At 45.1% G+C, this 22,490-nt stretch overlaps 1 protein-coding gene across 1 annotated transcript in view; it reads right to left on the reverse strand.

The window, feature by feature from the left end:
• Positions 1-9,083, reverse strand: part of Mboat1 (membrane bound O-acyltransferase domain containing 1) — a 94,441-nt gene extending 85,358 nt beyond the window's left edge. Inside the window, exon 1 of the mRNA XM_051194499.1 lies at positions 8,823-9,083. Coding sequence (XP_051050456.1) covers positions 8,823-8,918 — 96 coding nt within the window. The 5' untranslated portion in view covers positions 8,919-9,083. The remainder of the gene's footprint in view (positions 1-8,822) is intronic.
• Between the last annotated feature and the right edge of the window lie 13,407 nt (positions 9,084-22,490).

Genomic DNA, 22,490 nt, shown 5'->3' on the forward strand with positions numbered 1-22,490 from the left:
TCAGCCCCACAAGTCCTTGTTCCTTCATTTGAAGCTTGTCTAGCTTATTGAGACTGGTTCTCTCCATAGGACCTGAGACTTGTCAGCTGGGCTAGGCTTGCCCCAAAGATCTGCCTCTCTCCACCTCCCTAACACTGAGATTGCAAGTGCCTGATGTTTGCATAGCAAGCACTTTCCCAAATGAGCTATCTCCTCCAGCTCCCACCTTTTGAATACTTAGTTTTGCATATCAGTTGATTGAGATCCTGTATCCATAACAATTGGCTAGATGCCAATAGCATAAGCCTGTAATAAGTATAGCAGATAATGTTGTTAAGCCACATAGGTAACTTGAGGCTGAGATGTGAAGACCACCTCTTGTCCTCATCCCAGGCTCTCTGCTTCAAATGCTAGGGAACACATGGTCACATGGACAAACTTCAGGCCACCACACTGTGGCATAAACCAATATTCTGCATAAGGGGCATCCTAAAGAACCTAGGGTTAAGACTGTTGTCTTCCTGCTCCATATGTAACAGATGGGGACCTTTTCTAAAAGCCTTGTCCTGTCCAACAGTAAAGAATGCAAAATTTATACTATGTGCCCTAACACACCCTAGTGATGTTCTCTAGCTCTTTCAAAAGCCACCTTCTACCTCCCATTGCAATCTCTTCAGAAGCACAAAGGAACTTTCCACCACAATCATGTATTGCTCTAGGAAAGACTGTAACCTCAGAGGTAGCTCTCTAGACTCATTGGATTCTGGGACTTTGGGGAGACACCTGCACCTCCCTAGACCTCAGACTTGACATGCAAGTTCCACTTTCCAACCAATGTGCTGGCTCCCGACTTCCTCCTCTGTGACTCATCTCCTCACGGGCCTCCTCCCTGCCACTGCTAACCTCACCTTCCTCCCTTTCAACTTAACCACTAAAATTGCAAAGTCAATGTCAGGAGAAAAAGGGTCAGTGCTTTCCCAAAACCCCACTGCTGCCTGGGATCATTTTTCTTCCACCATTCGGCAAAACTTTTTTCCTTCCAGATTCCTCCCAGTGGCAGCATTCAATGAGATAATGCATGCAGGAAGGCTAGCACAGCAGGTCATATCCTCCTTTGGTCTTTCTTCCTGCTGCCCCAAACTTTCTGCAGTCCTAAGATCTTACACACCTCAAAATCTTCTCCATCTCAAAGCCCCAAATACACTTGAGCAGCTTCAACCCTGAGGGCAATCCATCAGCTCTTCCGCACCTGGGGCTTGCACAGATGACCTGGCTTTTATCCTGACCCCCATGGCCACACCCTGCCTTGCATGGTAGCCCACGAATCTTCCACTCAAGAATTTCAGAACTTGCTCTGCACCTGACCCTCCAAGTCCCTGACCTCTACAGCTCCCTTTTCACTGTGATCACACTTGCCTACTTGCCAGCATCCTTCATCATCCCTGCTTAACTTTGCAAGAGCCTTCACTGCTGAAAACTCTATCCATTCCATGTTGCTCCTGGAAGGAGATACAGACTGTGATTCATGGTCTGAAAGTTGGACAGCCAGAGGAAATGGATCAGTCAGTAAAGCTCATCCCTTACAATCATTAGGACCTGAATTTGATTCCCAGCACCCAAGTAAACCTTCTTGGTGTGGTGACACATTTATAAGTGTAGCCTTGATGATGCAGAGATGGGAGGGTCCCCAGACTGGCTGGTCAGCTGGCCTAGCCTGATTGGTGAGCTCTAGACCAGTGAAAGGCCCTGGCTGTCTCAAAGGAGATGGACAACAACCTTGAGAATGACACTGGAAGTTGTGTTCTGGCTTCCACAGACAGACATGTATATGCCATTGCGAACACACACAGAGAAAAGAGAGAGAGAGAGTAAACAACTGGAAATTTAATTTCCGGTGAGTTGATTTTGTGCAGTAGCTAATTTGACCTCTTTCTTTGATCTACTATGATTTGGATGTGTAAAGTCCCCCCACAGGCTCCTATGAGTGAATGCTTGGTCCCCAGCAGCTGGCCCTGGCTTGAAGTCGTGGGGAGGTGAGAATTCACTAAGGAAAATGGGATGCTGAGTGGCCGTCTGGCATCACTTCTCATTCTCCCTCTGCTTTCCCAAGCCCTTGGATGTGAAGAAGCAACCACCACAAGTTCCTGCTTCCACTGGCCCCTCCCAGGATCTGTCTCCTCCCACCCCCATGATAGACTGGACCCAATGCTCCCACAGAACCCCTCCCACCTTGTGCCTTCCTGACATGATAGACAGGATCCGATGCTTTCATGTGTCTCCCACCATTTGCCTTTCCCCACTAAGACAGAAGGATGCAATCTCCCACAGAGCCTCTCCCAACACCTTACTTTTCCCACCACAATAGACTACACCTTCACATTATGGGCCAAAACATGTCTTTCCTCTCACAAGTCACTTTATCACAGAGATAAGAAAAGTGACTAATACACCCCCTTAATGAGCGCGATAAACCGATGGTTCTCAACCTTTGGGTTGCAACCCCTTTTGGAGTCCAGCAATCTTTTCACAGGGGGTGCATATCAGATAACTTGTATTTCAGATACTTACACCATGATTCATAGCAGTAGCAAAATTACAGTTATAAAGTATCAAGGAAGTAATTTTATGGCTGGGGGTCACCGCAAAACTAGGGACTACATTAAAGGGCTGCAGCGTTAGGAAGGCTGAGAACCACTGTTCTAAACCTTCATCCACCCTCAAGACCCCTGCTGCACCCTGCATCCTTGCCTCCCTCAGCAATGACCTCCTGTGTCGTTGTAATATGATTATTGTTTTATACCTTAAACCTTCAATGTCTTCCTCTTGAATTCACTCTATAGACTTGGAAGTCACAGGAATCCTCCTGTCTTAGCTTCTAACTGCTAAAATTGCATCACACCTGGCTTAGATGGGTGATTACTAACAAATTATGAAAATACTTCCCTATCTTAACCAAAATCAGCATTTAGGGTCAGCATCATTTTACCCATGCTTGAGTCACTGCTTCCCAGGACTCTGGAAACCCTCGGAACCCAACAGAAACTTGGTTCCTGTGGTCTAATAGATTAATCTCCTCTTGTAACCCAGTCGTTTGGGACATCCAACAATGACAGGAATATTAAGTGGGAAGAGATTTGACTCTGCAAAAATGACTGAAGCCAGAGAAGAAGCAAGAAGGAGGGAAAGAAGAATGGAGAGGAGGGGAGTTGGAGGGGGGTGGCTCTCTTGGCTGATGCTCTGTGCCACAATGGGTGTTTACACCCATCCTGAGCTGAGGGGAGCTATAGCTAACCCAGGTCACAGTCTGGAGGCTACACAGACAATAGTGGTGTTAGAATAAGGTCCCTTCTTCCAAAAGGCCAACCTGTTTCCCCCTTTAAAAACAAGGTTCCAAGCCAGGCGTGGTGGTGTACACCTTTAATCCCAGCATTCAGGAGGCAGAGGCAAGCAAATCTCTGTGAGTTTGAGGCCGGTCTGGTCTGCAAAGTAAGTTCCAGGCCAGCCAGGACTACACAGAGAAACCCTGTCTCAAAACAAACAGGTCCCTGGGCTGGGATCACTTCCTGGGTAGAGACTGTCCCTTAGTGTTTTCAATCCCCAGGGCCAAAAATCACAAAATCAAAATGCTGTTCTTTGCATAGAACTTTAGTAACTAACAACATTAGCATCTACTGTTATGAACAACAGACATTTATTGGGCATCTAAAATCCCCTGGGAAGTGGGACAAAATCTGGAACCATGAAGAAAAAAAACTAGAACTTGAAATCAAGTCTGCAAAGCCAGCAAAAGTCACAATACAAGGTGACTTTCACCCAGGGACTTGTTTGTACACAGTAAATTCTACAGGAGGCAAGTATGCCCTACACTTCTCTTCCTGCTCCCCTGAGGTGCCAACTACAAACTTTGTAGTACACACCACCTGTTTACTTGTGTGGGCCTCCCCTCCGCTGCTACAGTAAACACTTCTACAGAGGGGAGCTTGACTTTATTTCACCACACACCCAAGTACCTGGTACTAGTGAGATTAAATAAATATTTAACGTATTTAACAATGGCTGTGGAATGTGAGCCAAGCTTTTAACATAGGGCAAGAATTTGATAAGAACAGAACCTGGGTTTCCCAAGCATAGCCAAGAACTTCAGCCAGGTGACCGAAAGCTCAAGGAAACTACAGGTCACAGATGGCAGCGTGATGACCTTTTGCTGTGTCACCATTAGCCTAGTGCCAGGTCTCCAAGGCTGGTCTTCTTGACTATGTATGTATGTATGTATGTATGTATGTATGTATATATATATATGTATGTATATCTATGATTTTCATTTAAAATTGAAATGTTTTACATATCAATCCTGTTCCTGAACCCTCCCATCCTCTCCTACTCCCCCCAAAAATCCCCATCCCATCCCCTTTCTGCTCCCCAGAGAGGGGAGGGTGAAGCCTTCCATGGGGAGTCTTCAAAGTCTGTCATATCACTTGGAGCAGAGCCTAGACCCTCCCCATTGTGTCTAGGCTGAGGGAGTATCCCTCTATATAGAATGGGCTCCCAAAGTCCATTCGTATACTAGGGATAAATACTGAGCCACTACCAGAGGGCCCATAGACTCCCTTTTAAAAAATAAATTAAGATTTATTTTTATGCATATGAGTGTTTTGTCTGTCTGTATGTATAGCACATGCATGCCTGGTGCCCTCAGAGGTCAAAAGAAGTCAGATTCCCCTGGAACTGGAGTTACAGATGATCATGAGCCACTGTATGAATGCTGGAACCCAACCCAGGTCCTCTGCTAGAGCAGCAAGTGTTCTTAACCACTGAGCCATCTCTCCAGCCCCAAGAGTTCTCTTTCAAAAGGAATCACAGGCCTATGTTAAACTCTTAATCCCTGGCTACTTTAACCTCAGAATCATTTCCTGGAATCTAAGTCTAGCTGTCTTTTTTTCAGCAGATGATAAATTGAGAGAAAGGCAGAGGGAGGGATAGAGGGAGGAAGGAATAGACGGAGGGAGGAATAGAGGGAGGGAGGGGGACAAAGCATCATGGTCTAAGGCTGAACTGACACACAAAGCTTGGGGACACCATTAGATGCTGATGTCCTGGGTCCCCAGAATCCACCACCACACTGACATCCCTCAAAATCTGCAAAGCAACTCTTTTCTATGAGCTTTGTCACCAAGCTACAACCACACACGACACGAGTGAATGATGTCAGAACTCTATGTCCCAACCAGGTGGTTGAGTCAGCCTTGGCTTGTAATCATAGAGGTTGCAGTTCAATTTAAAGTCCATCACGTCACACTCCAAAGCCAAATCCTCTGCAGAGAACATGAGCCCTCATCCTTCACTCCCTACTCCCCATACGTGGAAAATGGAATTTCTTGCCTAATGTATCCTAAGGGAAGGTTAGTGTCTAGATAATCCCATGTCCACACAAAGGCTCGTTTAGAAATACGGGTTTCGTCTTTTAGGGTGTGTGTGTGTGTGTGTGTGTGTGTGTGTGTGTGTGTGTGTGTGTATTTAATTCATTTATATTGTACACGCTAAGGTCAGAGAACATCTTATGGAAGTCAGTTTTCTCCTCTCATCACCTGGGTCCCTAGGATTGAACCCAAGTCATCAGGCTAGCCTCGAGTGCCCTTTTACTCACTGAGCTATCTCTCTGGACCTCATAATACAGTTTTCAGCAAACATTACCAAGTTGCAGAAGCTCTGAGTCATCCCCATTTTCCTATACTTCATTTGGATTGCAGTGTTCTATCTGCCTGTCATGAAATAAGAGTTTACATTTAACAGCTTCAGGAGCTTATCAGGCAAGCCTAGTCCCCATTTTAAAATAAAGGTATAAAAAAAAAAAACTGTAGGTTTCCATCATAGATGTAACTGGACACAAGCATTCCTATTTCAGATTGGCCCCAAGAACAGGTAACTAGACATAAGCAGCAGCAAATACTTCCTCCCTCTCATAAGCCAGGACACAGAGGATAGTACAGGGTTGTGAGGATAATAAACATTTTTGAAAAGACTTATTTATTTTCTTTTGATTTGTGTGTGTGTGTGTGTTTGTGTGTGTGTGTGTATGTGTGTATGTATCTGTATGTATGCAAACTCATGCATGGGGCTAGAGTTAGATGGTGGTGAGCTGCCTGATAAGGGTAAAGGAAACCAAATTCAGGTTGTTTGGAAGAGGAGCAAGCACTCTCAATTGATCAGCCATCTCTCTTTTGTTTTCCTTCAAGACAGGGTTTCTCTGTGTAGCTTTGTAGACAAGCCCGGCCTCGAACTCACAGAGATTCACCTGCCTCTCCCTCCCTAGTGCCGGGATTAAAGGTGTCCGCCACCACCTAGCTAATAATAAGCTTCTTGATGCAGGGAAAGCCAGAGATTAAAGGCAATAACAAAAATATAGTTTATTAGAAATTAGGAATAGGAATGTGAAATCTTAAGACACTGGGAAAAGGCTTTAAGGACAAACCCACTGCCACAGTGTGGTCCCAAATTATACTAATTACGGTTTGGGATTTTGTTCCCAGGGCTGAAAACAAGTGATTTGAGGTGTCATGTGATTAGCACTTCTTCCACCAAGTTGCTCAGACTGAGCCTGCTGGTCAGGCTAACCCAAGATCGCAGAGATGCCAAGTGTTCCTTATGACTTTCCCTTCATCCCATGATGATCTGAGTTCATTTGCGGTATAAACTAAAAACCTTCACATCTGTAATGTTCTCCTCTTCCTTTTCATAAGTTCAAAACAGGGTTACTTTGGGGGCTGGGTAACTCAGAGGTTAAAAGCAAAAACTGATCTTTCAGAGAACTCAGTTCTGTTCCCAGCACCCACATCCAGCATCTCACAGTTGCTCATAACTCCAGCCCCAGGGAATCCAAGGCCCTCTTCTGACCTCAGTGAGCACCTGCTCTCATGTACATATATCCATCAGGGGCTTGCGAGTGTGTGCATGCATTCGGGATAGAGGTGGATGCAGCTAAAAACTTAATAACACATTAGGACCTCCCCTCTCAATTAGCCTTAGCACTTCACCGATCCATTTCTTTCTGTACAAAGTGGGGGAAGCCCCCTCCGTAAAATAGATTGTTGTAAAATAGAAATTATTTTCTATTATTATAAATAGATTATTATAAAATAGAAAATGCAACTACAATAGATCCCAGTAGGAATTAGAGAGGTCAGTGCAAAAGGAACTCATCCTATGGATATTCAGCAACAAATAAATTTCATTTCCAGGTGAAAGAATTTGTTCTTGGGCCTGCCTGCCTGCCTGCCTGCCTGTCTGCCTGGGTCCCTTGGATTCCTGATCTTTACTTCAAAGTGAAGAGTTGCTGACTTAACATCTGACACTTCTATCAAGTTCCTGATTCTCGGAGTTTTGCAACTGTTGAGAAGGCAGAAGCCAGAGCCTAAGAGGATAAGTAAGAGTGGCTCTATGAGCAATGCAAAAGTCAGGTCCAACTTCATCATTGCTGAAGGAATACAAATGGAGGGGCAGTAGGTACAGGTAGCTCTAGCATGGAAAGAAGGAAAGAAAACAGCTCTGGGAAGATGGGAAACTTTTCTTTTGTTTTGCATTTCTGAGCCAGGGTTTTACTATGTAGGCCAGGCTGGCTTGGTACTCTCCACACACCCTAAGCCAGTCTCCAACTTGAAGCTGTTAAGCCTCATACCCTGACACAAATGGATGAGGTGCCATTTAACAAAAGCAATCTCCCTGCCTCAGTCTCCCAAATACTGGAAATGGAAGCAAGCACCACAAAACCCAGCTAAAGAAGGGAAAATAAACTGGGAAAACTTAGCAGAAACAAAACAGTAAGGGGAGCAGGAGTCTTACTTCAACTTGCCCTGCCTGAGTCCATTTAAATCAACAGACATATAGCCTGAGGTACCAAGCCTACAGAGACACCCTTCCCACCCCACCATCCCACCCTACCCACCACCCCACCCCAACCCAACCGCGCCGCAGTACTGGAGCAAGCACCCAGACCCTCCTGGATACTACAAGCTCTACCACTGAGCTGCAGCCCCCCCTTCCCCACCCCCATCTTTGCAAGGTTTCTTACCAGGTTACTGTTGCCAATTTTAACAGTAAGGTAGCAGGCAATTCCTGAACAGTTCAAAAGACTTCCCCACAGTTCCTATCCTCCCAAGAACCAGCCCTACCCTACTCATCAGCTTCTTACAGTAGGGATGAATGAAGACTGAGTAACAAAGGCCCTCTTGGTCTGAGAAACATCTCAACACAAGAGGCAGGAGGATCGTCACAAGTTCTAGATCAACCTAAGTAAAATGGAGAGTTCGATGCCAGCCTGGACTACAGAGTAAGTGTCGAGGAAGTCTGGGCTACACAACCAGATGCTGTCTCAACAAACAAAAAATCACCACCATATGCTATACTATGTGTCTACACACCTGACTAGTTGGACTTTATACTTTTTGTTGTTATTTGGCTTTGTTTTGGGATTGAGGAGTGTCACTCAGTAACTTAGACAGTAGACTGGAACATGCAGCAATTTTCCTGCCCCAGGCTCGGGAGAATTGGTATTAGAGGTGTGAGCCACCACGCCCAGCTCCATCAGAACTTATTCTTAAAGTAGGATCGCCAAAATTCAAAATCACAAGGTGGGGAAAGGCTGGATTCGCGAATCTAATGAAGAATTCAATCACAGACCAAAACTTAAGTTCAGTCCAACTTGTCGGTTTAGGTGGACGGATAGCTTTCATACATTAAAAGCAACCAACTCAAAAATGAAGCCCTCGCACCTGTGGGCTGTGGGCAGGGTCCCGGGAGCATTCCTCTCCCCAGACCGAGGGTCTGGGTCGCGAGTGGTAGGCTGTTACCTGGTCTAGCGGGATGCCGAGGAGCTGGCTGAGCGGGTGCAGGCAGGTGGAACCCGTGGTGCGGTAGGAGAGGTTGACAGGCGGTCGCGCAGCCATCCTGCATCTTCGGGTATGCTATCGCCAGGACGCTGCACACCGGCCACCTCGAGGGCTCGGGAGGACCGCGCGGGAACCCGGCGACTATTCCAAGACTCAGAGCTGGCGCTGCGGGCCCCACGCCTGGGAGGGCTGGGCACCCCGCGCTCGGCTTCCCGCTCCGTACTGCCCGCCGCCCATTGGCCGGCAGCCGGGGACGCCCCGGAGGAGGAGCAGAGCGGAGCAGGGCGCGGATCCCCGGGAGCCCGGCCCCTGGCGGCCAGGAGACGCCCTGCTCGCTCCCCAGCCCGCCCGCGGGGCAGGGGGGGGGGGTGTGGAGGTCCGCCCTGGATCTCACCCTCCTCCCAAGCAGCGGAGGTGTCCTGCACTTTCTTTTCAGGCCCAGCTTCTGCTGCCATTCCGGAAGCCACAAAAGACCTTCAGGCTAGCCAACACCCACATTCTGCTCACTTTTTCAGATTTATTTGCTATTTATAGGTGTAATTCCAAAAATTGGAATTACAGGTGCGCACCAACCATAAAACTCCATTCCATATTCCTTTTCTTTGCCCTCTCTCTCTCTCTCTCTCTCTCTCTCTCTCTCTCTCTCTCTCTCTCTCTCTCTCTCTTCTGCCTCTCCTCTCCTCTTTGCTTTTGTTTTGAACTCCTGGTCCTCCTGTCTGAGGGATAACAGGCCACACACACACACACACACACACACACACACACACACACACACACACTGTTTATCTTAACACATCTATTTGTGTGTCCCTATGACTGGATGCCTCTGGACGCCAGTAGAAACCATTGAGTTCCAGGTGATTGTGAGCTACTCTGTGGGTGCTGGAAACTGAACTCAGGTCCTCTGCAAGAGGGTTAACGCTCTTAGGTCCCCCAAGGCTGGTCTTACTTTACCTTCTCTGGTCAAGCCTCAGTTTCCAGCACCCTGATCACAGGCCCTGCTTCACACAGGCAGTGACCAGGAGCTGTTTCTCTCTTGTAAACTTTGATTACTGTTTACTGTGCCCATGATGGCAGCTCTTCACTTGCCACAACATCTCTGTATCACTACTGCTTGGGAAATCCTTTTCAACTTTGATATGTATTTAAAAACATTAGGGAGAACCTCCCAGACTCTACTGCATCTAGTCAGATATCAAAGCAGCTATTCAAATTGGGAGTCTGAGAAACACCCAGAAACCTGCTGAACAGAAAGGAAGCCAGAAACCAGAGCCCTCAGTGTGTGTGTGTGTGTGTGTGTGTGTGTGTGTGTGTGTGTGTGTGTTTCACACAAACACTCCTTTTTAAAGATGTATTTTTTAAATGTGTGGAAGGGGTGTGCATGTGCACACCCACCTGTGGAGACTGGAACAAAGAGTCAGAGCTGGAGTTACAGGTGCTGGCAACTGAAGTCAAGTCCTCTGGAAGAGCAGGAAATGCTCTTAACCATTGGGCCATCTTGCCAGCCCCTACAGCCCTTTGCTTATATTGTGGAGTAACTGGGAAATTGTGGCCTTTTTGTGGGCGTGAGAACTAGTTGAACATGAAGTCAGCCTCAGAGAAGATCCACACTGTGACTAATGCTATTTCTCAGCATCTTTACAGGACAGTGATGGTGATGAACTGGAGCTGTTGCCATGTCCCCATGGAGCTGTTGTCGTGTCCTCATGAGCATACAGAACCTATGAGCCACTGTCTGTGCAGTCAGTAAGAGACTACAGATAAGCCCTTGTTCTGTCCTATAGAGAGACCCTGCACAGAATACTGGGACACAGACACAGAAGAATGACAACTCTGTGAGATGACCCTGCTGACCTCCTATCTCCCATATGCCCTCCACCTCCAGTGGTCCTGTGACAACTGTGTAATTCCAACTTCTGTGTACTATAGTTACAGTTATCCCACAGCCAGCCCCCAAATAACCACACAGAGACTATTAATTATGAAAGCTTGCCCGATAGCTTAGACTAGTTTCTAGCTAGTTCTAACTTACATTAACTCATTTCTATTCATCTACATCCTGCCACATGGCTCATGGCTGTTACCTCTCCTCTTGCATGTCCTATTTTCCTGTGCATCTGGCTGGTGACTCCAATTTCTTCCTCACAGTGTTCTCTCTGCCCTGAAAATCCTGCTTAGCTATTGGCTGCTTAACTTTTTATTATATCAATCTGAGTGACACATCTTCACAGTGTACAAAAAGATTATTCCACAACAGTGTACCTCCAACCTTCATGTACCTCCATCCCAGCCTCCGAGGACCTCCCACTTCCATGTCCCTCCTACCTTGGTGTACCATCTTCAGGACTATGACATTCCAGCTCCATTTAAAAAGTTTCAGTGGCCCTATGACCAGTTATCCATCATCATGGAGGGGTCTTCTAGCACCCTGCAGGGAGCCTTGAGTCATCCATGGGCAGTCCAACACCAGCATGCTGCCATTGGCCCAGGAAAGCCTATTCTCAGAAGCAGTGGACTGTGACAATCCAGACTTTCAATGAAGACAATGGAAACACTGTTCTTTTTCTGAAGACCCACAGAATTGTGCATCTCGTCGATGATAGCTCCTTTTCCCACTTAATATGAGAGTAAAATGTGAAAATAAAGAAACACCCACATTATAAATTTGGCATGGTGACACACACCTCTAGTCCCAGTTACTTGGTAGGATAAGGTCTCAGAATCATTTGAGCCTAAAGTTGGTGACCAGCCAGACAGCCTGAGCAATATCCTCCATTATCACCCTTCCCAGGAGCAGGGGGGTGAAGGGGGCCAGTGAGAGGAGAGGGAGTTAGAGGAAGAGAAGGAAAGAAGAGGAGGGAGAGGAGAACATGAGGGAGCAGGAAGATTGAGTCTGGAGAGGAATAGAGGAGAGCAAGAAGAGAGATATCATAATAGAGGAAGCCATTATAGGTTTGAAGAGAAATCTGGCACTAGGGAAATGTCCAGAGACATACAAGGATGACCCCAACTCACAATCTAAGCAATAATGGAGAGGCTACTTTAAATGCCTTTCCCTGATGAGATTGATAACTACCTTATATACCATCCTAAAGCCTTCATCCAGTAACTGAAGGAAGCAGACACTCACAGCTAAACACTGAGCTGAACTCCTGGAATCCAGTTGCAGAGAGGGAGGAGTGATGAGCAAAGGGGTAAAGGCCAGGCTACAGAAACCCACAGAGACAGCTGACTTGAACATGGGGGAGCTCATGCACCCCAGACAGATAGCTGGGAAATTAGCAGAAGACTGACCCAGACCCCCTGAACGTGGGTCTCACTTAGAAGGCCTGGACAGTCTATGGGACCTCTCTGACAGTGGAACCAGGATGTATCCCTGGTGCACAAAAGGACTTTGGGAGCACATTCCCCATGGAGAGATACTCCCTTAGCCTAGAGACACGAGAGAGGGCCTCCTGGAAGGCCTCGCCCTCCTTGGGGAGTGGATGGGAAATGGAGTGGGGGAAAGTTGGGGAAATAGGAGAGTGGGAGAGAGAGAGAGAACTGGGATCCATATGTAAAATAAGAAAAAAATACTTAAAAAAAAGACAAACAAAAGAACAAACAAACAAAAAAATTCTTCCCAGGAACCTGGAAATGTTACCTGATAAAGAAGCTTTTAGGAACACAAGACTCTAGGCTGATGTGTAGAAAGCCAAAGAAAAAGAGCTTTGCAGGCCCACTGTGAAGTATCTGGAAGCTACTAGTAAAGGATTGGCTGGCAGAGTGTACAACCAGAGAGGTAGTCAGTGGCTTTGGGTAGATTTTTATGAATGTGGACTCAGATTTCAAATTGATAGCCTGCCAGACACAGGCAATGACTTCCTCCCAGAGGCAAAGGTTTTACTGCTGGTGTTTAGAAATGTCACTCCTAGACAGCTACAGCCAACATTAAACTGCTAGGCCAGTTTTTAGACTCATGCCCCCTGCCAAGGAGCAAGACAGGGGAAAGCCTCCACTACTCCCAAGCAGACTCACAGCACAGGCACATGCACACACATACATGTACACACATAAGCACACATGCACATACATAAACACAGATACATACACACGCACACAAACACAGAAATATGCTTGAAGCTAACAAGGCTAGGCAGACTCACCAAGCATCAATTCCAGAGGATAACCAAGCTAAAGAAACACCTGTCTTAAGTGAGATGAAAGTTACATGAGGCATTGAAGCATTTAAGATGGGGTTGCAAGCATTTATTAAAGATGAAAAGGGAGGGATGTTGGTATGTGTGCAGTCCTGTGTACTGGGAAGGCTGAGGTAGAGTCAGCCTTGAGCACGGAAGTGTGGAGGCAGCCTGGACTATATCTAGATCTTGTCTAAAGAAAGGGAAAGGAACTCTTAAATGGAAATGAACAGAACAGAAGTAGGTCACTGGCTTAGTATTCTCAAACAAATGTTTTCCATGATTAGGCTAGACTCCTTGGGTGTGTAGCAATTGTCCTCTGAGGTGAGGGGGCTGGAGAGGTGGGCTCAGTGGTTTAGAGTACTTGGCAGCTTTTCCAGAGAACCCGAGTTTATTTCTCAGCACCCGGGTCAGTGGTTCACAACTGTCCAGCTCCAGGAAATACAACTCCTCCGGCCTCACCTGCACTCAAAATCATAAACAAACCAACAAGCAAACAAAAACAAGGAGGAGCGATATTGTTGGTATGCCGGCATTATGCTGACCCTGCCCCCTGACAAAGGGCCAGATAAGCATTCAGGCAGATATTTAGACAGCTCGAAGCACATCATGACTACATCATAGACTACAGGGCTTTGTAAGGACTCGGTGCGCATGTGCAAGCTTTTCCTTTTAAGCGAGCACCTTCCATATGTTCGCCCCTTCTCCCCCTTCCGCCTCTTCCTCCCCTTTACCCCCTTTCCCTTTACCCCCTTCCCTCCCCCCTTCTTTTCTGTTCCTGGTTGGCCAACACATACCCCCCCTTGTTCCCTTCCCCCAGTAAACTCCACATGGGTGTGTTGAGTCATGTTTCATTGCCCTCAACTGCAGCAAAAGAACAACAGATATCTCCATGAAAATGAATGTTATCTATGGCAGTACATCATGATAAAAACTAAAGGTCAGGTACAAAAAGACCTCAAAAAGATTGTGGCCTGTTGTGGAAAAGTGTATGCCACTGTTGTTGGGGGAACCACACCCAGGGCACCAGACTGTAAAACCAACACCCAGGGGGTTTAGGCAAAAAATTATGAGTTCTAGACCAGATGGCGCTACAGAACAAGATCCTGCCCCATCATCTACCCGCCCCGCCCCTTGCACATACACCAGTCACATGCTAGTTCTGCCAAGCCTAACATAATTAAAGAATAACTGAATTGAGACCATCTTCAAAGTTTTCAAAGATACAAACTGCTTGTTTGAGGACAATGGAAACTATCTTCACACCCTGTGTCAAGTTAAACTTACCTCTTAATGTTATAAATGCTACACAGAGACAGCATAGACTCATGGAGTACTAGCATTTGTGTGGGTTTCTTTTATCCAGCAACTCTAGCAGGGTTGGTGAGGGAGGGCAAACTTATTATTATTTCATCTCCTTTTATTCATAAGAATACTGAGTTACCAGTGACTTGCAGGTGTCACCATCTTTATTCAACTAGTACACAGCAAAGATACAAATAAAATTCATGATTCCATTTTACTTTTAATTATCCAGAGATCTGTTTATTATACTAGGACTCTTCCTTCAGGAAAAAGAAGAAACTGTTTGCATGAGATGTGAAACCCAAGGCTCAACATTTGAGAACTGATCAGAGAAGGGTGGAAACTTGCAGGGAGCATTGTCTTTGGGCTTTGAGTAGTTCCTACCTTACCCACAACGCAAAAGGAACTTACATTTTGCAATCCAGTTTCTTCATGTTTTGGTTCAACAGATAGATGTGTACTTGGATGTCTATTATTGTCTACTGGACAAACATGTTTTCCAGGTTGGAGATCAAAGATAACCACTATTTTTCTATTTCACATGTTCAGAAAAAAAATAAGAAGGAACCTAATAAAACTGAACAGTCATCCTATGTATGACTACAGTTACCACATACTTTCCCCTTAAGAATACTTTGTACACGTAGGCAAGTCAGCTATATCAACACCAGTTATCTCCATGAGCTAGCTTCTCACATCCAGGGGACACTGATAAACCTAAAGACAACAGAATCTGTAATAAGATAAAATAAATCAGTCACAAAAAATGAAAAGCCGAAAGCCAGACACAGACAACAAGCCTGCTAAAAACACTCTGTTAATTAGAATACTCAAAGCAATGTTTTAAGGTATGATTTTGTGTATCTGAGTGGTCATCAATTAAGCCCAACTACACCATCAAAGGCAGATAATGGAATCCCTCTAACCCTAAGGGATGAGGGAGGCTACTGTCCTTTGTTCAGATTTGATGACTTTGGGCCATCCACATCTCAGGCCTCTGCTTCCTCCATTACAAAGTAGGCATTGGAATGATCGTTTTGTACAGTATGATGGCATAGCAAAGACCTGTAATCCCAGCAATGGGAAGATATAGCAGAATTGTTAAGTACCAGCCAGTCTGGGCTATGCGGGGAGATTCTATCTGAAAGGGGGGGGGGGGGCGTCGGTAGGAGGAAAGGGAAGAGAAGGAAAGGGGAAAAGAGGAAGGAAGCTGGAGAGATGTACACTAATAAAGTGCTTGCCTTGAAAACACAAGGACATGAGTTTGATCCCCAGAGTCCACATCAAATAAACTGGACATAGGGACTCCTGCTTGTAATCCCATTACTGGTGACCCACAGACAGGCAGATCCTTGGAACTCACAGGGCAGCCAGCCACACAACGGTGAGTTCCAGCCAGAGAGACACTGTCTTAAAAAAGTAAAGGTAGACAGCACCTAAAAAAACAATACTCAAGGTTCTTCTCTGGTTTCCATATGTGTACACACACACACACACACACACACACACACACACACACACACAATGAAGAACCATGATGCCTGGGATGAGAAGTGAAGGAAAGATTATGTAAAACAATAGCAAGTGATTGTTCAATATTAACCCTGCTTGGTGGATGCTCACCCCTGGTGAACTTTTTTTAATGTAATTAATGTGTATGGATGTTTTGCCTACATGTGTAGCTACATACCACATGCATGTCTGATGCCTGCAGGGTTGGAAGAGGGCACTGCATTCTCTGGAACTGGAATCACCGATAGCTGTGAGCTACCAAGTGGGTCCAGGGAAACAAACCCAGGTCCTCTGAAAGAGCAGCTAGTGCTCTTAACCAGGGAGCCATTTCTCCATCCCTGTGAACTTGTTTTAGTCTGAAGAAAGACATGTCTCTTGTGTCTTCCATACCTATACAGAGCTAGGGGCCATAAATGAGTTATTATTAACAAGTTGGGTATTGCTGTGCAGAAAACACAGCTTTCGGTCCAGGGAGATCTCGGAAACCAGGTACATGCTCGATTGGTCATTATTCTCAGCAACACCTCTGCTGTCTGTTGTCCCCATCTTTTCTCCCTCTGTTGTCAGTTGTCACAACCTGCCTGCTCTTTTGGATCTTCTGCCTAGAGAAGCCTACAGCTTGCCATAGAGTCACTAGGATTGGCAGGGAACCTAGTGGGTTATTGGAGAAGGCGTTCCATTTCAAGATTACCTCCACCCCCTCCTTCTGTCACATATTCAGAGGCTGTCCCTTCTTACTTCCTGCTTTGGTGGGATCCCAAATAATTTCTGTTGCAACAACAACAACAAAAAAAAATCCTGTGAATGATAAAATGTGATTACAGGCAATGCTTCATGATGGAGATGTAGAAACTACCATATCCAGAACTGTACACTACAGGGATTTGGGGTGGGGCTTGTTGTTGGGGTTTTGTTGTTGTTGTTTAAAGGAACAGTTGACACAAGACATATGCCCCAAGCTGACAATGAACTCTTTGCAATCCTCCTGCATCAGGCTCCCAAGGTGTTAGGATTACAAGCATGAACCACCATACATGGCTTATGTTCAACTTCAAAAATCACCTAGATCTCTACTAATGTCCCTGAAGCCTTTGGGTGTCCTAAGATGCTTGGACCTGACACGTTCCATCCTTACTCTGTTCTTATCCTTTCAGGGTAAAGCCGCTGTTATCTTAAGCTTCACAGAGTTCTGCAGAATAAGCCCTCAAACCCAGACTGTGTTCTTAGAGGCTATTCAGAATTACCTTTAGCCTTTATATTTTACCCTATTCTTCATTCCCTGCTCAGCAACCTTATTCCCCAAAGCCAATGTCAGGACCAAGCATGGTGGTGTTATGAGACAAATGGACAGATGTTTCCTGGCAATCAACACAGCCAAACCAAGCTCATCACTGTCTCTTCTATTGTTAAGTAAAATCCTCATGACCTAACTCTTTGTACTAAGCCTGTATAGTGATCAGTCAGCACATTAAACTGGCTAGCACAGGTCCTACATGTTCAGAGAAACCTCATGTCTATAGGAATAAAGTTCATACAACCCCTGGCTCTTTTTAGGTACTCCTAATGAACAATACCTTTACCTTTGATTTCATTTGGGACTTTTTCAATCATTCAAGCATCAATCAAAATTCAACTCTCTTGTTTCATCAGTTGTTGTTTACAGTGGTTACTTAATTTTGTTTTGTTTGTGACAGGGTCACACTATGTGACCCAGGCTGGCCTTTAGAACACCATCCTCCTGCTTCCACCTCCCAAATGTTTTGAATATAGGTATGCACCATCATGGGTGATACCAGGGAGTTGTTCTTGTGTCTGTTTCCAAGAAGAACCTTCAAGATTATCTGATCACAGCCTTGTCTGCCAAGTCTTGCTTCAGGATGCACATTCCACATGTCACACTTGGAGAATCATGCCTTCTTGTATGAACATTAATTCTGTATTCAGCACACATTTATTTTAAAAAGCTATGGTTTGATTTTTGTTGTTCTTTGGTTGACTGGTTTTGGTGGCTTGGTTTGTTTGTTTGCTTCTGAAATAAGGTCTTATTACATAACCCTATCTAACCTGGAACCAACTATGTAAACCAGACCAGCCTCCAGTTCACAGAACTCTGCCTTTCTCTGTGGGTTTCATCCTGGGATTAAAGGCTTGTGCCGATCCTCAGGGCAGGACCATGATTTGTAAAGCTCTGTTCTCTGTGCTCCAGATACAGAGGAAGCAGCCCATCTACAAAACCCCTCCCCTCATGCATCCTCAAACAACCAACAAACCACTTAAAACCAGTACTAGTTACTAGACAATGATAAGTACATATATTAAAAAAGAAAGAAAGAAAGAAAAAGAGAGAAAGATACACTAGGTAAGAGGGAGTGGCCAGTTACATATGCCAATGCAGAAACAGCCCTAATCTCTGAGAAATGAGGGATAGTTCATTCTAGATGATGAGTGATCATCACCTAAAAAAACAGATCCTAGTTGATCCATATACCCCACACTAATGTCGTAAGTTTAGTGAAAATTTTACAGTTTTTACAATTCTAGAACAAGAGAAAGTCATGAATCAAAAAACTTTTTAAGAGGTGGTAGAACCATCAGGCAAGTAGCTAGCAGCTAAGTGAGGAAAACTCTACTCTAGACTCAGATGCAATCTGATGTCATTATTAGCTCATTTCCTTGAATAATACACAGAGATAGTAATGGGGGAAGGTAAGTGTGACCTTAATTATTTTCACTGTTAGCTTGGCTGGATTTGAACTATGTAAAAGATACAGCTCTTGCGTATCTGCAAGTGAATTCCCAGAAAGTCTGAGGAGGGATAATCCATCCTGAATGTGGGTAATATGATCCCATCAGTTGAGGTCCAGGACTGGATAAAAAGACAAAAGTAATCGAGCACCAACATTCATCTCTCTCTGCTTCCTGATGTTAGGTGCAAAATAACCAAAGGCTTTGAGTTCCATGCCTTCCCCACGATGACAGACTCTAACTTAGAGTTGCTTTTGTCAAGTGTTTGTCGCAGAAATGAGAACAATAACTAATACCAGAATTAGCAAGGCAGCTCAGTGGGTAAAAGTACTTGCTAACTAAGCCTGGTGTCCTGAGTTCAATCCCCAGAAGCTACATAACAATCACAGTTCCATCCACAGTCTCTATGTTTTGAAGATTGGTCAACGGTCATCTTAAATATTGAAATGTTCTGTGAAGGTGCCATTCCCATGCAGTCTCTTAGCTGCCCTCTGTCAGCTGACAAGTTGCCTGATATTCTGTCCTAGTTTGATTTCTGCCACTGTGACAAAACATTCTGAGCAATAGCAACTTAGGGGTAAGTGTTTGTTTCACCATAAAGATTACTGTCTGTCATTGAAGGAAGTCAAGGTAGGAATTCAAGCAGGAATTTAAAGGAGGGCCTACTTGTTATTCCACACAGAATTACATCTGTAATGGACCAAGGAATTCATTTCACAGACAAAGAACCATAGGTGCTGATTGCTAGATGGATCACAGACTGACTGATACTCAATTTGCTTTCTTGTGTAGTCCAGGCCACTTGTCCAGGGAATAGTATTATCCACATCAATTAACAATCAATACAATCCCCCAGAGACATTCCACAAGCCAACCCGGCTTAGATAGGTCCTCTCAGATGACTCTAGACTATGTCAAGATGATAGTTTAAGTAACCAGGACTCTCAAGAATCAGACTCCTTCTGTCCTTCCAAATGAAATCCTAAGAGATTACGATTGGCCCTGGGTGATCATGTGCTAGTCTCTGAACCAAAGGATGGATGCACCATGTACTCTCCTGTGGGGCTGGAGATAGAACTGGATCCTGTCAGACTGAACGTAGGAGGGGGACAGTAAATAGAGCTCTGTAACCAAAAGATGGGGAAATGAACAGCAGGCTTCCAATAAAGACAGACGTCTACTTGAGCTCTGAATTTTGTGTGAATTAACCCCTCCTCTGATTCTGTTGATGTCTCCCACAGCTACCTCTCTGGTTTAGGCTAAATTACATACTTTTTGAGTTAATTTACTCACTGTAGCATGAAGAAGGTAAAATAATTACCAAAGTTATTTCCATTCTTAATTCCCTCATTTTGTGATATACATGTTAAGTGAGTGGAAAAAGGTAAGGCTTGGAAATGTAGTCTCAAAAGACAGCAGTGGTAGAATTAACATTCCTGTGGCTGCAACGTTTATCAAGTACACCAGCTCCCCAAGAACCCCTAAATTAAATTCTAGCAATCACCCCTGAATAGCTGTGATCAATTATCGGGCAAGCCTCTTTCAGATGGAAGGACTCTCAGAAGGTACTCAAGAGAAAAAAATATGATTTAATAATTACAGATGATGCTATGAGGGTGAGAGAGGATGACCACAAAAGAGATATAATTAATGACAGGCTCCTTGTAACTCGGTTTTTACACTTTTTAGTACATTTATTTTTGTGTGAGTTCATGCATGTGAGTGCAGGCACACATGTGCTACAAATATACATGTGGAGGAATAAGGAGAAGTTGTGGGAATTAGGTGTCTTGTCCACAGTGTGGGTCCTGGGATTGAACCCAGGTTATCTGGTTTACAGGAAGCCATTGCCCACTGACCCATCTTAAGGGCCCATAATTCAGACTTTTAAAAAGACACTCATTAATCAAATAAGAGCAAGAAAATCAAGTGCATGCATGTGCATATGTGCATGTGTGTGTGTACATGTGTGGGTGCATGTGAGGGTGCATGTGTGTGTGTGTATGCATGTTGTAATTTGAAATGTACCCCATGGGCTAATATATTTAAACACTTCACTTCCAGCTGGTGGGGTCACTTGTGGTGATAGTGGAGGCCCTGGGATAGGAAGCATGGCTGACAGAGAGTAACTGGGGACCTTTTAAAGTGACAGTCGAGCCTGCTTTCAGCCCAAGCTCTCTCTGCTTCCTACCTACCACCATATGACCAGCTGCTTCGTGTCCCCACTGCCACAAACAGAGTTCCTGCAGCCACCATGCCTTCCCCACCACAAGACAAATCTCTCTTCTCTTAAGTTGCTTCTCTTAGGTATTTTAGTAGTGATGGGGAAAGTAACTAGTGAAGTCTATACGATATATCGGGAAGTCCTCAACTCAGTCTAAGTCCACATCATGAGGCATGGCATGGTGTGCATGAGAGGAAAACGGGGCCTTGGACCATGTGATGGACAGCTCCACTCTTGACTGTTTGCAGGCTGCAGACCTGGAGCAAGCTCCCAACCCACTCCATCTCTGCGCATGTGCAGAATGAACATATTTATCTCAAGAGAATGGGATAATATAAACAAAGTCCTTGACCTTCAGAAGATTCCCATCTTCCACCAACAGGGCTGACCTTACAAACATTCTCATCAACAGCTTGCCTGAATTTAGGCATACACTATCACTGGACGTCAGCATGGGCCACCGACACAGCTCCACACTGCCCCTGGTAGCAGCCCGAGGCCTGCTTTTCACAGGCCCCTCCTCAGGTGAAGACCAGATTCTTGACTGCACCACAGAAGAGAATTTGGGGACCTGCCTGTGCAAAGCAGACTTGGAGTTTATCAGGAGAGATTGACATGCATCCAAGGCAGTTAAGAAAGAGATGCTCAAAGAGACAAGACAATACAATCCAAGCTTGTGAGTGTGGCTTCTCAAGAGAGGTTGCTCTTGGTGCCTTGGCTGGAATAGGGATTTCAAGTCTTCACATTTTCAGAGATTTTCTAAGAAACTCCTCTTCATCTCCTTTCTGTTTCAGTTTTTGGTAAATGAGATCACAGAATAGCTCAGCCTTAGACAGAATTACAATATGATCCTGTTAAACAACAAGCCATAAAGGCAGGACAAGAAGATGGAGATGTGTCTTCTACTGTAAATGGGGGTCCTTTAAAAATTCCTAGAAATGATCAGGTTAACAGCTTGGGAAGGGAAAAAGCCGTACACGCTTAGGCCTTAAGCATGATTCACTGCCATTTTAACAGTTTTATTTGAAAATCCATATAAAAGGAATATTGTCTAGATGCAACCAGCCTTCACAGCAAGTGTTAACTGTGCTGGAATTCCTGCCTCGGAGATGGTAGCAGTCCTCACTCAGACACAGAGTGAGGGACATCTCTCCCTTTGTATGTACTAAGCTGTCCATGTGTTTCCATCCTGCTTCACAATGGCATGAAACAATGGCACAGGGTGGGCGAGATGGCTCAGCTGGTAAAGGTGCTTGCTGCCAAGCCTGGAGACTGGCATTTCATCCCCAGGCCCCACATGGTAGACAGAAAGAAAGAATTCTTGCAGGTTATCCTCTGACCTCTGCACATACACCGAAACACAAACAGTCACAAATTAGTTAACTAGTTTCACTGTGTGATCCATTTTCTTAGATACACCTGCTCTTTCAATTTTCATGAAAGGATTTTGTTTGCTTTTAATCATGTGTGTCTGTGGGGAGATATGTATACTTGAGTGCAGTACCCCCAAAGGCAAGAAGATGGCAATGGATTCCCCTGGAACTGAAAGTTATAAGCAGTTTTGAACTGCCACATGTGTGCCTGGAATTGAACTCAGGACCTCTGGAAAGGCAGCCAGTGCTCTTAACCACTGAACCATCTCTCCAGCATTCCCACCACACTTTC

Source organism: Phodopus roborovskii, unplaced genomic scaffold (assembly GCF_943737965.1).
Source record: "Phodopus roborovskii unplaced genomic scaffold, PHOROB, whole genome shotgun sequence".
NCBI classification, from domain to species: Eukaryota; Metazoa; Chordata; class Mammalia; order Rodentia; family Cricetidae; genus Phodopus; species Phodopus roborovskii.